General features: G+C 41.9%; 1 protein-coding gene across 1 annotated transcript in view; it reads right to left on the bottom strand.

Annotated features, from left to right (window-relative positions):
• Positions 1 to 17,091, bottom strand: part of LOC147672939 (protein Jade-1-like) — a 123,342-nt gene that overhangs the window by 14,446 nt on the left and 91,805 nt on the right. The window contains exons 3-5 of the mRNA XM_086947908.1: positions 16,877 to 16,962; positions 11,552 to 11,709; positions 9,351 to 9,541 (exon numbers count right to left, since the gene is read on the bottom strand). Of these exons, the coding sequence (XP_086804034.1) occupies positions 9,351 to 9,541; positions 11,552 to 11,709; positions 16,877 to 16,962 (435 nt within the window). The remainder of the gene's footprint in view (positions 1 to 9,350; positions 9,542 to 11,551; positions 11,710 to 16,876; positions 16,963 to 17,091) is intronic.

The raw sequence follows: 17,091 nt of genomic DNA, 5'->3' as shown, positions 1-17,091 counted from the left end.
TCCATGGTCTCGACACATACATTGAATTCAATACATCCACAATAGCACCCATAGTCTGTGGTCTAAACAACTGGATCTGGAACTATGGGTGCAGTCTTACGTGCATCTTGTCCGCAGCCTAGTTGTCGAGGCTGTGGACTTCCACGGCCCTCATGGAAGTGTTGAGTCTGCAACCTTAACAACTAGTCCACAGACCACTTTACATTTGGGGGCTATTTAATATTTGAAAAAAACATAACTTTAACTGTTTTTTTTTAACATATCCCTTGGAGTGTCCTGGCATCAAATTGAATTTTTAGGGGTCATTGATACTGAAATCAAATTTCCACACGTGTGGACTGTCTTGCAAAAACAAGGACCCCTAGTGTCTAGCAACACTGGCCCCTGTATAGTCAACAGACTATTTTACATTGTAAAGGCCCTTCGGAGCGTCCTAGTTGAAAGCCCACGTAACTTCCCAACACAACAAAAAGCGCATCTTCCCTGCCAGAAAGCACATCCATCATTTTGAATTGAGCAGTTGTGCCAGGAAGAGCCTGTTTATGTTTATGTTTATGTCGGTTTATATAGCGCCAAGTCACCGACAGGTCTCAGGGCGCTTTTGACCGCAATGACATCACAGCTCGGGCAGCAACAGGAGGCGAGCTAGGTCTATACTGAGCTCAACGCTGTTCTAAATAGGGTTGTCTTTAGGGCTTTCCTAAAGCGAAACAGGTTTCCTTCCTTGTGAAGAGCTTCCGGCAGCTCATTCCACATTTTGGGCAATAGGACCGAAAAGGATCTCCCTCCTTTTGTTGCTAGCCTGAACCGAGGACATACAAGCAACTGAGCCTCGGAGGACCTTAGGCTTCTTTCGGGCCTGTATATGACTAGTCTTTCCTTGATATAGGAAGGGGCTTGCCCATAGATGGCCTTGTGGGCTATGCAGAGGCTCTTGAAAGCCGACCTTTGCGTCACTGGTAGCCAGTGAAGATTCAGCAACAGCGGGGATGCATGTGATCTCCTTGGAAGTCTGAAGATTAATCTTGCCGCGTCATTTAAGACTACCTGCAGTCTGTTTGTTAAGGCTTTAGGTAAGCCCAGGTAGAGCGCATTTCCGTAGTCCAGCCTCAACAGTATGGTGGCAGAAACTATCGTGCGGATCGTGGACTGGGAAAGAAGTGGAACAAGTTTGCGCAGTTGTCTTATGATGCCGTTACAGGTACCTACTACTGCAGAGATTTGATTGGTCATTGAGAGGGCGCCGTCTATTCTAATGCCAAGACTTTTGACCACGATTGCTGGCTTAGGGGTGGGCCCTAATTCCTGGGGGCCAGTAGAGGTCACACCAGGGGGAACAGGTGGATGACACAATTAACACCTCTGTTTTCTCGGGGTTTATCTTCAGGAGATTCCTGGACATCCAGTTGACTGTGTACCTAAGAATCTCCTGTGCCAGTGACTGGGCCCGTACGGTGTCATCTATGCTCAGCAACAACTGGGTGTCGTCTGCATAGTTGAACACCCGACAGCCCATCTCAGCCAAGGTGCTTATTAGTGGTTGCAGGTATAGGTTGAACAATAAGGGGGACAAGGTGGAGCCTTGGGGTACCCCACATGTCAGGTCTCCTGCTCCTGATACCTCCTCTCCCAGCTGAATCCTCTGGGTTCGCCCGGACAGGAAGGATTCCAGCCAGAGGTAAGCAGAGCCCCGAAACCCAAACCCGGCCAACCTATCCAGGAGTATGGTATGGCTGACGGTATCAAACGCCGCTGATAGTTCTAAAAGTATCAGGGCGCTTGTTATCTTTTGGTCAGCCAACCCTCTAAGGTCGTCCAGCACCGAGAGCATGACTAACTCGGTGCTATGGTGGGCACGGAACCCTGCCTGCATCTCATGGAGCAGATGGTTAGACTCCAGGAACGCAGCCAGGGACTTCAAAACATGCTGCTCAAGCAGCTTGGATAGAAATGGAAGCTGGGAGATGGGCCGATAGTTTTTTAATAGTTTGGGATCGGCCCCAGCCTGCTCCATTACTGAGAAAAGAAGGCAGAAAACACCCAACCAGATGTCACCAGACAATCTAAACCTCCACCAGCAGCAGACAAAGATGAAGAGGTGGTCTATACCAGAAAGATGGTGAAGCAGGAGAAGTGATTGGTGGAAGTTCTTTAGCAATGCCCCAGGTGAAGAGAAAATTAACTCAGGACAGTAACCTGCAAGCTTTGAGACCAGAAGCCTAAACGAAGCCCACAAAGTCTCTACTCCTTTGAGACATCAAGCATGTAAAGACACAAAAGGCCTAAGCCGGAGAGTGAGTGCGCAAAGGCCAAGAAGTAGCAGTGCATAGGAGGGTGCAGGGGAGTGGCCTTCCACCAAGCATGGCGGAGGAGTGATGAACTGTCAGGAGGAGTGAACCCATATCTGACTGTTTTTGTTCTATATTGTGTGGTGTGCACTCCTGATGTGGTCAACAGAAAAAAAAATGGACAAACGATTTTTAAAAAAATAATAATATTTTCCACTTGCCTTGACAGTTGTGAAACCTTCACACCCACCAAAACAAAATGGTTCTTTTGATAACCACCCAAGAAAAAAAATATTACATTTTTCTATTGACCATGAGGCCCTGCATGGATGTCCACAGGAGGGTGGTAGCAGTAGGTGCCAAAAGTAAGGAGCTGTGACCTACCAGCTCTGTGGATAGGGTGCAAGAGCAGAGGCAAGGCGCTGTGGTCAACCACCAACTTCTGTGCATGCACCTGAACACCATGTGTAGCAGGAGATGAGCACAGGGCCAGATCACAGGTTAGGCGCTGGGCAAACCCTCATGAAGGGTCGAGCGCATGACCTGGCCGCAGACCAGGTGCCTGCAGTCATCCCAATGTGCACACAGCAGAGCAGAGGTTGAATGCCCACTTTTGGGATCATGGCTTGGTGATGTGGAGGGGTAATTGATACATAGCCGGTTAAGCGTACCATAAAATAAAACCCTAGCAATGTAATGAAAAAAAACTGGGGTGAAATAATGGCTATGTGAAAATTCTGAAATCCGCCAGTTTCGTTGTGGGGTGCAAACCATTAACCCACCCCCCTCCCCCAAATCACACATGACAGCACAAGAAACACCACTGAGAACATCAGTTAGATCACAACACAACAGTTTGTGGGAGGTTTTTTTATAATACACAAAACCTCTGTAACAATCACAGTTGCAGAATGGGTGGGCATGTCCTTTTTTATTTCACAGTCTACGAGACCAGGGGTGAAGGGGATGGGGGCCATGGAGGGGTCCTACCCTCCGGCTAAGCTGTACCTATATGAATTGAGGTTTGGCTCATGGTTGTGGAATGGCAGATGGCAGTCGCTGGGGAGTAGCACAGGTGGCTTGCGGCATATGTGGTCCTTACATGTTCGCTTTAATGTCCCAGTTGACACAGGCGTGTGCACTGGCTGGGCAAACTAACACAGGCTCTTATGTGGTAGGGTGTAATATGCACGGGCAAGCATGTTGCATGTCTATTACCCTTTCTTTTTATCTCCCCTCCACTGACTCTAATTTCCTTGCTCACGCACGGTCTCTCAACCTACTTCGTCCTCTAATCTTTCTTGCCCTCATCATTCTGTGTGCCATCTCTCACTTCCATGTTGCCTCTTCCTCGGTCTGTCACCCTTTCCCCCATTCTCTTGGTCTCTCTTACGACGTCTCCTTTTCCGTCTCGTGTTCTCTTCTGCCATCATCTTTCCTCTCTCTATACTAATCCAGTATTCTATATTTTTTGTTTCTTAAAACGGTTATGCAGCATTATGTTTTGTTTTCTTTATTATTTCAACGTTACTGTGATGTCACAAATATCAAGTGTGATATCATACATTGTGGATGCAGGAAGCTAGAGTTAATTGGACCAAAACGGGCGAATTTTAGTGTTTTGAGTTTAAGATAGAATTACATCTCGGTTTCAATTTCGGTTTTTAAATATATACAATATTCTCTGAAAGAACCAAAGGGTAAATTTACGTTATAGTTGGGTGAAAATGACAGCTTAAACATATGGTTTTAAACTAACAAAATGACTGAAATTCACCAGTTACAGTCATCTCAAGTAACTTTAACTCGTGTCCTAAAGTATGCACATACTTCCTGGTAATAACATTATAATCTGATACTTTTAAGACATCTTAGTCCAAGTGAAACATATATTCCCAACAAAAAACACAGCGGTGACTCGAATTGACCACTAGTCAAATCATGCAAAAGAAAAAAAGGTGAACAGCCTCTTGTGAGATTGCTTAGCAATTCTACTTATAGCCCCAGAAATGAGATATTTATTTCAATAATGTTTTACCTTATCTTCATATAATTCTTGCCTAAAATCCAATTTTCTCCCTCAGCAATTTGATTAACAATCATCTTAAACAATGGGTTTACTAGACGACGACGAGTATTACTTTTTGAGAGTGAATCGTCCGAGGTACCCGTGCCTATATACCTTACCAAAGATTCATAAAGGCCTGCCATTTCCACCAGGGAGGCCAATAGTATCTGGCATAGGAGGACCAAAGGAGAGGCTTTCACAATTTGTGGACGTCTTTTTCCAACCGATTATGATCAACCTCCCATCTTTCATAAAAGATACAAGACATATCCTTAATATTCTGGGGGATATTAAATGGGAATCAGGGATGACGTTGGTAACCCTGGTTCTCGTTATATACGAGCATCAAGAATGAACTAGGACTGAAGGCTTTGGACCAGTCATTGGCAACACACACAGATGATTTTGGCAATGACTGAATAGATTTTGGAAAATAATTACTTTCTCTTCAAAAAAGAGTGGTATAAACAAAAACAAGGTGTGGCCATGGGCTCTAAATTTTCTCGAGCCTATGCAAATATTTTCATGGGGTGGCTGGAGGAAAAGGTTGTTTGGGATCCAGGGGCAAGCGAATGGACTGGATCTATCCTATTTTGGGGAAGGTTCATTGATGACTGCGTTATGATATGGACTGGGTCTAAGCAGTCTCTTAATGAATTTTATGAGTACCTTAACAGCAACAACATGAATATAAGATTCACCACCAATGACAGCACAACCAGCATTGTATTTTTAGATGTGGAATTGTACATAAAAAATGACTGTATAGAGAGTAGATTGTATCGTAAACCGACTTCATGTAATACGATTTTACATGCGAAGAGTGCTCACCCGCATAACCAGATTAAGGCTATTCCATTTGGTGAAATGTTAAGAGCGAGGCGAAATTGCAGTGAAGTTCAGCAATTTAATGACTGTATTGAAGACATGGAAAGGAGATTCATCAGAAGAGGTTATGATAAACGCAATGTGTGTCTAGCAAAACAAAGTGTAATGAATGTAGAAAGGAATATGACATTGAAACCTAAAAGAAAGGATGTAAAGGAAGAGCAACCGGTGAGATTAATTACACACTATACCCCGATAAGCAAGCTATTGTATCAGAGCATGTCCAAGCATTGGGATGTATTAAGAATGGATAAAACACTGAGAAAATATGTGGGAGGAAGCCCTCAGATAATTTACAGGAGGGGCCAGACTCTGGGCACCCTACTGAGTCCAAGTTATCCAATAAATGACCGTACAGAAACCTGGTTGGATAAGCACTCGAAAGGGTTCTACAAATGTGGTCACTGTGGTATGTGTAAACATGCTAAGGATAAGACAAAGCAATTTCAGGTACCAAATGGAAAGAGATATGAAATAAGGATGAATTCGACATGTAATACGAAATATGTGATCTACATTATTGAATGTAAATGTTTAAAGATTTATGTTGGTAGCACCATTCGCATGCTAAAGGACAGAATGAGTGAACATCTGAGAGCTGTGAAAAACAATGATATGCGATATCCAATAGCAGAGCATTTAAATACATGTGACAAGCAAGATCAGAGTAAGAGCTTTAAATTCAATGGAATAGATCATGTGTATAGTGATCCACGAGGGGGAAACAGAGAACTGAAATTAAGACGGCAGGAGGCAAGATGGATCATGTGTTTGCAAGCTGTAGAGGACGGCCTAAATTATGATCGGGAGCTAGAATTCTTTCTGGGTGATTAAGAGGCTAATAAGTGTGTTACTCGCAAACATGTCCAATGTGATGGTGATAGTCAATTGGCTAATATCAGTTCCAGTACGTCGATTAGGGGGCTGAAATTTATTTAACTGTGGCTATTATTCGAGAAGCTGTTCAAAAGAAAGTTTTGATAAAAAGGCAGCAAATAGTTAGCGTTAAATTATTTGGAGGTAGGGGTAACATTTACTTTGAATGCGATTCAACAAACTCTATTCAAAGATGGCGACCGAGTAAACGCGAGTGATAAGTCTGCTCTCTTTCTCTGGGCCAAGGAATGTAATGGGACCAGAAAAGGAGGTGAGTGTTCGTATTGGAGAGCTTGTGGCTATTATTCCAGAGGCTATTCAAAAGAAAGCTATGATAAATAGGCAATAATCCGTTAGCGTTGAATTATTTAGAGGTTGGGGCAATATTTACATGGAATGCGATTCAGCAAACTCTTTTCAAAGATGGTGATCGAATAAACGCGAGTGGTGAGCCCACTCTCTATCTCTAAGCTAAGGAACTTAATGGAACCAGGAAGTGTTGGTGGTGTTGCCTGTACACGGGACGCCAACACAACGTGAGAGGTGAGTGTTCGAATTAGAGGGGCATAAGGCTTTCAATGGGATACGTCAAACTTCGGATTAATAGCGATAAAATACGCGTTTATGTTTAACAGGGAGAGGTGCAGGATCTGAGGGCAGCAGAGTGAAAGCGAGGGGATATGGAGTGAAGCCAATGATCAAGGTACGAATATGAAGGTTATATTAGTGGAGCACCGGTAATGTGGATGTAATGGTTAAGGATGGGACGGTGACCTAATGGTGATTTTTAATTTCAGGCAACCAAACAAGATAAGAAAATTTCAAATAGGAAAAAGGAAACGGGACCTAGACGATAAATAAACTAGTATTTCAGGTGAGAATAGTTATGTTGGATTGACACTCCTTTGTGGCTTTTTAGAATGGGCTATTGAAATAGATGGAAATACAATGCTTTGAGACGTAGTTATGTATTATATTTTTTAGAAATTACGGACGCAAAAGAACCTATTGACTCCAACCTGAGGTTAGCAGTAAATAATATAAAGAGCATCCTCCCCAAGATAAGAGGTAGGAAATTTCAGTTATTTGAGAACTGAACGTTGGAAATATCACGCAATGTGATCAGAAGTCTTTCCTCACGCTGAAACTTAAAAGTAAGGAAATGTTTCTCTCTTTAGGCATGGAATTATTTGAAGATAAGGTAAAACATTATTGAAATAAACATCTCATTTCTGGGGCTATAAGTAGAATTGCTAAGCAATCTCACAAGAGGCTGTTCACCTTTTTTTCTTTTGCATGATTTGACTAGTGGTCAATTCGAGTCACCGCTGTGTTTTTTGTTGGGAATATATGTTTCACTTGGACTAAGATGTCTTAAAAGTATCAGATTATAATGTAATTACCAGGAAGTATGTGCATGTATTCACTATATGATTGAAATTCTGAGGAGCACAGGTTTTCCATGGGCCATATGGGGCTCTATTCCCTTTTTTGCAAAAAAATCTTTATTGGAAATATGTATGTGATGCTAAGACAGAAACATTTTGTATTATTTCCAGCCCTGATGAAGCCGATCGGTGTTCAATAACCTAGGCGAAACGCGTTGGTTTGGGATTGGAAAAGGAATAAAAGAAGAAAATCCTGAGAAACCTTTGGATAATTTTCATCTAATAATTTGAGCTATTTTCAAGCGGTTATAAGTGGAGTGCTTCAATCTATGTGGATTTTCAATGCATGCCTAATCGTTTTGATTACGCAGGGAGAAGTTGGGTGTTTTTTCTCCCCTATTGTGAGCACCCAAAGGAAACAAAACTCATAGAGTGGAAATATAATTGTGTATTGCTTCTTGAGCGCTTTCAAAACTCCTAAAACACCCAAGGTTTTAGTCGTGTCCTAAAGTAATTGGAGTAATAAAAGGTTTTGCGATGTTTCAGTTTGGCGCAAATTACACTAAACCTATTCTCTCTGCTTAAAACCACTACTAGAAAAAAATAGACTTTTGAAGTGAGCAGTATTAGAGTGTCAGTGGTGTTGTAGAGTGATTCGTATAAAGGAGCTGTTCTCCATCTACTTCATGTGAACTATCCAGAGTTCCCTACTTCCCTTTTAGCAGATTTTATCTGGCACTCTTAAGCCTGAAAGGGTATTACTTTGATAGGTCTATCTATACACATACATAGAGCTACTAAAATAATAATTTTAAAAGCTCTCCACAATAAATGAAATGCACTAAGCAGCGAGACGACAGGCCATTTTGTCAGTGGGCTTCACAATTTTTCAATAAAAGACTCCTGCAGATGGACATTTATAAAAAAAGGACTTGAGATACCTGGCACATTGACAGTGAACATTATTGAACAAGCTTACTAAGACATTTCCATTCGAGTCTGGATATGGCAAAATGTTGGTGTATTCAAATGTGACTAGTGTGATGTGATACAAGTACCTTATAACTTATCAGCCTCACAGCTGCAATATGAACTGTCTGTAGAGAGATGGGGGAATCGACTAACAGATAAGGGAGTCTCACAGTGATTTAGGCATGGAGTGAGAGTTGCCCTCAATGTCTTCAGTTGTTCCTGGGAAATATAGATTTTATTTTCTTAAACCTTCTTAGTTAGGAGTAATACTATGGAGTCTAGAGGAAAATCTGTGATAAATATCTATCTATCTATCTATCTATCTATCTATCTATCTATCTATCTATCTATCTATATCTATATCTATATATATATTTTGGAGGCTCACAGTACAAGTGTAATAAAGAGGCTCAGAGGTGGAGGATAGAAGGATTACCATGGTAAGGTTATGCCTGATCTTCCTTATTGTCTGTGTAAATCCTATTTAAGACTCAGTCTCTTAAAAGCCTCAAAGGTATGACTGAAGAACACAAACAGTATCACTGCTAAAAGAATATCAAGACAAATAAAATGCAACATCTTCTCACCCAAAAAACCAACACATGATTCTAAACATCAAGTTAACTAGATTTGTGTCTCCCGTCATTTTCACCACCACACCATTCATGCCCTCCCAGAACTGCAAAGTAAGCCACATACTGCTGTCAAAGTGTTAGTCACTGAAAATAAGCATTAATGGTCGCCAGTCTGGATTCCCAGCATGACAGTAAGTGTGCTGCTATTCTGTAATAGAAAAAAATAATATTTTGATGCTTAAAACAACACTTCTACAGAAATCCGCAATTAACTTGAAAATATGCCAGTTCTCACCCAGGTCTTTAAATTCTTCATTGACAAGTTCCAACCATGCAACATCCATGTCATTCAAGTCATAGCGACAAACACCTTCAGCCAATGTTTTAATATCAATATATCCAGGTTCCGGAGGTTCTGTGTCAGATGATCGAATATACTTCTTGGACCTAGTAAACGTGACAAACGAATCCTTCGGAGCAATCTCCCTAGTAAAAAATAAAATATACAAGATTTGTAGCTAAAGACATCGTTTGCATTTTGAAAAAGAGTTCGGGATTCCACAGCAGAGCATTATGAGTCCTGCAGGAAGTAGAACTCACTACACTAAAATTTAAGGGGCTGATCAGCAGTAGAAACGAGTTTGCTTGCGTTTTACATTCCTGCGTCAGGAACACAGTCTAGGAATGCTAACTCACTCTGTGGATAACCCATGAAAACTGGTTTAGGATGTATTTTGTTCACAACCAAAAGCACTCCAGCCCTACTAATTAAATTCTGCCACTTCTCCTTATTCAGGAATTTCTTTGCACTGTATGGGCTAGTCTCCCAAACTAATATCATGGTCTATGGCTTTCTGTAACTATGCAACCCTTGCCAATGTTTCTGATGGCCACTTTTTCATAACAGTTTAACACTGGAACATATAGACCTTTGTAAACCACACTTCCGACAGACACTTATAGCTGCAGATTCCTCACCTTTTGAAGATTCCCCAAGTATTCGACTGGACGCGCTAGAAAGGTTGGCGCTGTGCATCCCCCCACTGAAACAGTCCCTCTCTGGAAGTGACCTGGTGGGTCTATAGAGGAGCCATTCCTGCATGCAGACGCCAATTCCTTTCTTTCTGCATCACAAAATGCAGATCCGGCGCTTCTCTCATCTCTGAGACCCTTTTTCTTCGTGATTTTCTTTGAAAATTATTCAGTGTGCGAGGGATGTCGCCCTCTAAGACAGTATTTAAAACCTGTAAGGACAGTCACAAGCAAATGCCTCTGACAGATCCCCACCAGGTTTTACTGTGGTGTCTGAAGTCCGGTCACAACTCCAAGACCTGCGGAGTCTGCCCGTTGATCAACCTGAAGGCCATCAAGGAATGCAAAGCAACACTTTACGTCACCACACACAAGTCGACACAATGAAGGAGACCGCTCAAAGTCCCACTCCAAATACAAAGCTCAACCATGCCTCTAAGGAAGAGAGACTTCATTGCTAGGATGCAAAAGAGCTCTTAGCTTCTACATCGGTCATACCAAAGACCACTGGTTGGACAATTAGCTCTTTGTGGGGTTCTCAGAGCTAAGAAAGGCAAGGCTGTGTGGAAGCATACCATATCACACTGGACTGTGCTCAACATTAAGATCTGCCACACTTAGGCAAAAATGTAGCATCCAGAAGGTCTGTGAGTCCATCCCACCAGGGCCAAAGCTATTACCACTGCGTTAGAACACAGAGTCCCTGTCCTAGGCCTCTACCAGGCAGCTATGTGGGCGTCCTTACATACATTCACAAGGTACTATTGTCTGACAGCCAGGCCCACCACTCAGGGCACTTTGCCTGCTCAGGCCCGTCGGACTTTCTGGTTTGAGTCTATCACAGCCCACCTTCCATTAGGTATCCACTTTGGCATCTATTCAAAAGGTGAGGAATCAGCAGCTAGTAATTTCTATCAGAAGAACGTGTTACTTACCTTTGGTAACATCCTTTCCAGCAGAGACTATCTAGGCACAGATTGCTCATTGTCCTCCCATTCTCCCTATTCTGTGATTGAACTCTATCCATTAACAAGATCCCAAGTCTAAAAAACTGCACACTGGTCTACCAATTTTCTTTTGGGCTCCACGTCTGGAAGTGCGAACACTTTCGAAACCAACTGACGCCAGCAAACGGGTGAGGTGCCTTTATAGGCCCTGCACGTCAGTTTCAGAGCCGCATGGCGCTGCTTTCCGGCACATAGAGGTACTACAGCAAACGTTTCCAGATCCAGTCTGACGTGTAGGGAATATTCATAAGGTGAGGAATCTGCAGCTACATAGAGCCTTTATCAGATAAAGCATTACTCAGATATAGCATTACGTAAGAAAGTACATTTTTTTATCTTGCTCATGTTAGAGGGTGCAATTACCTTTCCGGAATTTTTTAGATTGTTTGCCCCTGCTTGATATGCCCTAAACAGCAAATTAAAACATATTTTATCATCGAGCAACTCTCAATAATACCTGGCTGTAGATTCTGGGACGGCGTCTTGACTAACTGGCACCTGAACTCCCTTTTCCCATTCCTGTCGCCAGGGGTCTGCCAGCACATAGTACTCATCTGGATCCAGTTGGTAAGAATCATGCAGTTTCATGGCAGTGATCAAGTCAGTTCTGAACACCTAATAAGAAACAAGGTCATGATGAGTCAGGAAGAACTGGTGCAAAAAGAATATGTTTCAAGGGCACTTGGAAATTTTAGACCGATAGGACTAGGAAAGTCACTTGCAAACACTCTCCAAAAAAACACAAATCAGAGTCTGACATTAAATACAGAATAAATCCAACCCCTCACTGGCATACCTTCGTCCAAATGGAGTATTATTTAACTTATGTACCTGATGTTTTTATTGACAATAAAACTGAATTGATGTTTATTTGAAATTCAAGTCCGCAACATTACAAATCGATACAAGTTACAAGTGAACACATTTTAAAAAGAAGTAATAATATTCAAAACAAATGAAACAATGTGAGAAATATGAAAGAATTCTTTGTATTAGCATACAAAGTTAGTGAAATGCATCCATTAGGCATGTTTCAGGGGCAACTTCAAGTAGGCTTAGGATTCCTCGGCTTAACTTTAGTAGCTAGGTCTCATCAACAGGGCACTCCTCAGAGAAAATGTGAACAGTACAACCAGACAATTCAGTTAAGAAATTAAGAACGTAAAGGTTGTACTAAGTTCGATTAAAAAAAGAAAAATAATTTGAAGTAGGAAAGGATGAAAAAGATCAGAAACTGTAACAAAATAAATGATAAAAAACAAAATGGTTGGAAAAAAATAAAGCATCAGACAAGAGTTCCTTAGATCGAACTCACCACCAGGTTGCATCCAAGTGTTTTGACCGAACATTGAATGAGAAGAAAGCAAGTTTCACGAAGGTCGGGTGGCAGAAGAAGAGGCAATGCCTTCTTTTGATGAACACTACTGCTCTGACGGGAGCACTGTAGGATGGTTAACAAGGTAGCACTCTTTGGACATTTCAGAGTGAAATTCAAAGTCTGCAGGTCACCCTTTCTGGCTTTATCTATCCCTCATGGCCCAAGTGAAAACTCACAGGTATTCTGAACTGAATGCTGAGCACCCAGTCAATTGGGTTTCTGGTTCTCTGAATCAGCACATCCCTCTTGATTATGAACCTTTGCAGCTTCTCAGCAGTCGACTCCTTCCAGGCAGCAAATTCCCCAAGGAGGCCAAATTAAATAAATATGTAGGTTAGGTCAGCGAATCGACTCCCTAAGTGTTGGAGCAGAATTCTCGGCTCACAAATTCAAGTCAGACCAAAGAGAACATCCTGAATGTGCCTCCACAATGGTAACCTCTGCCTCAAAGCAACTTTACCTCCATCAGGTAAACACCACAAAAAAACAACACAGGTTATACTCCCACTTCGTACATCAACAGTTTGTCAGACATCACCATCGACTTCATCAGCACAAATATTAATGTAGATCCATCCTCTCTCCCATGATCTTAAACATGTACATGCACAACTTCAGAACACACCTAGCCAACGAAAAATTCAATATACTGACATCAACTAGGGATGTGAGGATGCATCTACTGGACCTAACAAATATGACCTACACAAACCAAGAGATACAGGTGCACTAGCTGTGTTCACCCCGTCCATAATTCACACCACTTGTAAATTCTACCAGTTGTGAAACATAGAATATAGTAAAAGACAATGTAAACGAGAACGAAGATCTTCTACCACTCTTGCCTTGGCCGACCTCCACTGGCTGCCTATACACCAGAGGATCGGTTTCAAATCCCCATGTATTGTCTTCAGGGCAGTTCATGGGCTAGGCCCCCGACCACTCCAAAATAAATTTTACTGGTATGAGCCTACCCGGTCTCTTCGATCCTCATCTTTAAACCTTATCAGCATTCCTAGGATCAAGAAAGCCACCTGTGGGGGAAGAGCCTTCAGTATAGCTGCAGCTCATTTATGGAACAACCTCCCTGTTGACATCAGAAAAACAAACAAACTGATGGACTTTCGGAAAAAGGTTAAAACATGGCTCTTCCCAAAAATCTAATTGATTAGCACCTTGACCACTGTCCTCTTCTGTTCTACAGGTTCTCAGCTATATTGTACTTAGCGCCAGGATGCCCGTAGGGTTGCAGAGCGCTCTACAAATACCATAAATAGATAAATTAATAAATAAACCTAACTGGACTGTAGGGGTAACAATACATATGGTTCTAAGATAGAATACTGAACCTCTACACTGGCCTACGAAAAGTATCTTGTATTTAAGGCCCTTTAAATGCTCACGTTGCCCCTAAAATGAGTGCTTTGACATAAAGGCTCCCAAAGAACCCTGCTTTCTCTTGTTGAAGATATTTTACAGTATTGAGGTCCACTGCTGGAACCAACAACTGCACTGGAAGAAAGTGCACAGTGACGGAGTCTGCATCAGTTAGAAACGCTATACAGAAAGCATCTTACCGTGCACTAAACTCTGAATGTAAGAGGTAGGAAAAATCGTTATTCACACAACTTGTCAGTTTTCCTAAAGGCATGAATAAAGATTGCTTGCTCAAGAACTATATCTTGTCAAATGCTTGCAATTAATTAATGACGAAACAGCTGAAGGGTTCCTTGGAGGAGTGCAGGATATAATCCGGAGCACTGTTACAAGATGGAGTCTTACCCTATGTAAAGCTATGCCCAGATTAAAAATAATCATGCCCTAAGAGCAATGAATGGGGAGGAAAATAGTAAAAATAGCTAACAGATACTGGAGGAAAGTTTGTTTTGGGGTAGAGAAGTGTCCACCTCTACCAGCTAAATGTCACACAAATGAAATTAAAAAAAACCTGGGCTCAATCCTGTATAATATTTCACAAACAGTTCGGTATAAATCAAAGGAAATTTGTACATTATTTAGGCAGTGAATACACAGTAGAAAATGTCACACAACATTATATATATATTTTTAATTTCCCGGAATTTTATTAAGAGAAATATTTCATGAGTAATGTGAGACCAAATTGACACAAATACAATAAGGGGAATCATAGACCAGCTATTTTAAAGAATTAACTGAAAATACAACAAAAAACACACTCAGTGCCAATAATATTCAACGGACGCTGTAGGTCAGGACCTAAGCCCAATTTGAGGCAGATGTCGAAGGAGCCCTGGTCAAATACACAAAGTGCACTGGTCCCGGGAGAGTCTGGAAATCCAAACTTTTTAAAACTTTCAAAGTCTTAAAACAAAAAATGACTTTCATTTTCTTTTATCTTTTGTTTTTTAAAGAAAATGTGGTCTTCCTGCAAAACAAATTTGAAATTGCAGCCGCTGCCATAGAACAGCCTGTCTGATACCTACAGCAGGTTGGCCCCACTAAGACTCCAGAGGTTTTTACTTTTTTTCTAGGAAAAGTTTTAAAGTCCAAACACAGAAAGGGACTTTGTCAGTTTTTCAGAGATGTTGGAGCCTTTCAGCAGTACAAACCTGAAATTCAATCAGACGCAATGGAACTGCTGATTCAGTGTGTTTTGCAGTCACTTCTGAAGCAAGTGTTTTCAAAAGTTTCCAACCTTTTTCCTGGTGCCCAAGGAACCACAGAAGTACACTTCTAATCCTCAAGGGGTTGGTAGGCATCTAGAGACTCTTGGGTGCCATTCATATGGCACCAGCATAGTCCAGTCCTAGTTCCAGGAGCAACCAGTCAGCTAGGAATTATCGAGAAAAGGCCTCCTGCAGCATCTTGTGTCCCTGAAGCCACACAGCATGTTAACCACCTGACCCTTGGATTCAACTTTTTTGCCCTGGGTAAAAGGAGAGAAGGGGTAGATCCAGTCCTTCAGTGCCTCTCACATGTCATACAGAAAGTGTTCTGCCAAACTTTCCTGGGAATGCCACATTTATGCCTGCTGCCAGCTATTGGGTTCTGTGGCTCCTAGGCACTTCCTAACCAGGAAGGGTAAAGGTTCCCGGGGGCAACCACACTCACTCGGTCAGTAGTTCTTGTCTGCATTACTGCTAACTGGCCCAAAATGCCACATGACAGAGCATTTTCAAGATGATGAAAGTCTTCGGCCACACTAAACTTAGGCTCCGAGTATTGTCGGTGAGTCAGGGAGTGTAATATGGTAATCACTAGTCTTACATGGAACACTAAAATCCAGTTTGAAACTGACACTGTACCCAGAGACAGAAGCCCAGGAGGACAAAAACAGGGTCCTTGAGTAACCAGACAGGGGAATTGACCCGACATCCTGTTTTGTCCCATTCAAGTGTGAAAATATGTTACAAGACACTCAACAGACCTGTGAGGCAGGATTTGACACTATAGTGTCCACAGAAAGCCCACAGTCCCACCCTACATATTCTATTCAGCTCAGAGGAATCATCTCTGTCCAGTCAGCCTACTCTGTGCTCTTGGGAGGGATTTAACACTTCTTTCCATGAGAAGCACAGGCTGGGAGTTGCAGGAGTGTTAATGTAAATTAGCCGCCATAAACTTCAGGCAGGCAAAAGGCAGATTTCTAAACGTTATATTTCCAGATATTTAATAATAATCTGTTTTCACAATTGATTGGAATTTTATTAAATATAAAAATAAGTCTTTGAAGGGATTCTGTAGTTTGTGCAGGTCAAATATTTTAGATTAAAATGTACGATCTATGCTTCAACTTGTCATATGTGCCAGCTACAACCTGACCGGTGACAATGCCATTTTGGGCCTGGTTATTGGGGGGGTGGGGGGGACATGCCAGTTCTAATGTCACACATGTTCCACTCTTAAATATTTTGAACCCTACCTTGTAAGCAGAAAGGTGTGCCCAACGTCCTTATTTAATATCTAAAATCAGGTTTTCTACCTGTCAAGAAGGGGGTTTAGACAGTTCTGTGCAGCAGGGTTCAAGCTGCCGCTGCCAGACTACTCAAGGTAGACCTAAAGCCATGTTTTCTCTGCCACTGTAGCAGATGATATAATAAGTGCTGCAGTCTACAAGTAGCAAATACCTTTCCAAGTATGGGTGTACTCTTGCACCATATACTGTGAACTTACAGGAAAGCAATATGTGCCAATGATGTTTTACACCAAGTTTGACGTGTTTTAGGGCTCAGAGCACATGCACTATGTAGTAGCGACCCAGGGATAAAGAGTTCAGGATTACCAGCACGTAAGTCCCAAAAATAGAAACCATACAAACGGAGTGAATACCCAAAAGGGGTCTATTTGCAAAGAACACCATTATTTAGCAGTAGAAAGTTCTAATCAATGACTGCATTTTCAGTGAAGTAGAGAAAATAGTACCTCTGAAGGTTTTTTATCTTCATGCCCAGAGCCAGAACTCCTCCCATGATGCGATTTGGAATGCTGCGACCAAGAAGTAGAGACACCTAGAGATAAACCAAAATCATTTAAATTAAACATGGGCAAAGCCTGCAGTTTGATAATTGCATAATGTGGAAATGCACTAATACAAACAGAACATGCATAAACAGGGTAAGAAATAATGCAGGCCAGTC

The sequence above is a fragment of the Lissotriton vulgaris genome, unplaced genomic scaffold (genome assembly GCF_964263255.1).
Source record: "Lissotriton vulgaris unplaced genomic scaffold, aLisVul1.2 SCAFFOLD_3519, whole genome shotgun sequence".
Classification (NCBI taxonomy): Eukaryota; Metazoa; Chordata; class Amphibia; order Caudata; family Salamandridae; genus Lissotriton; species Lissotriton vulgaris.
Note: the sequence above shows the minus strand (reverse complement) of the source record. Positions and strands in the feature narration are given on the sequence as shown.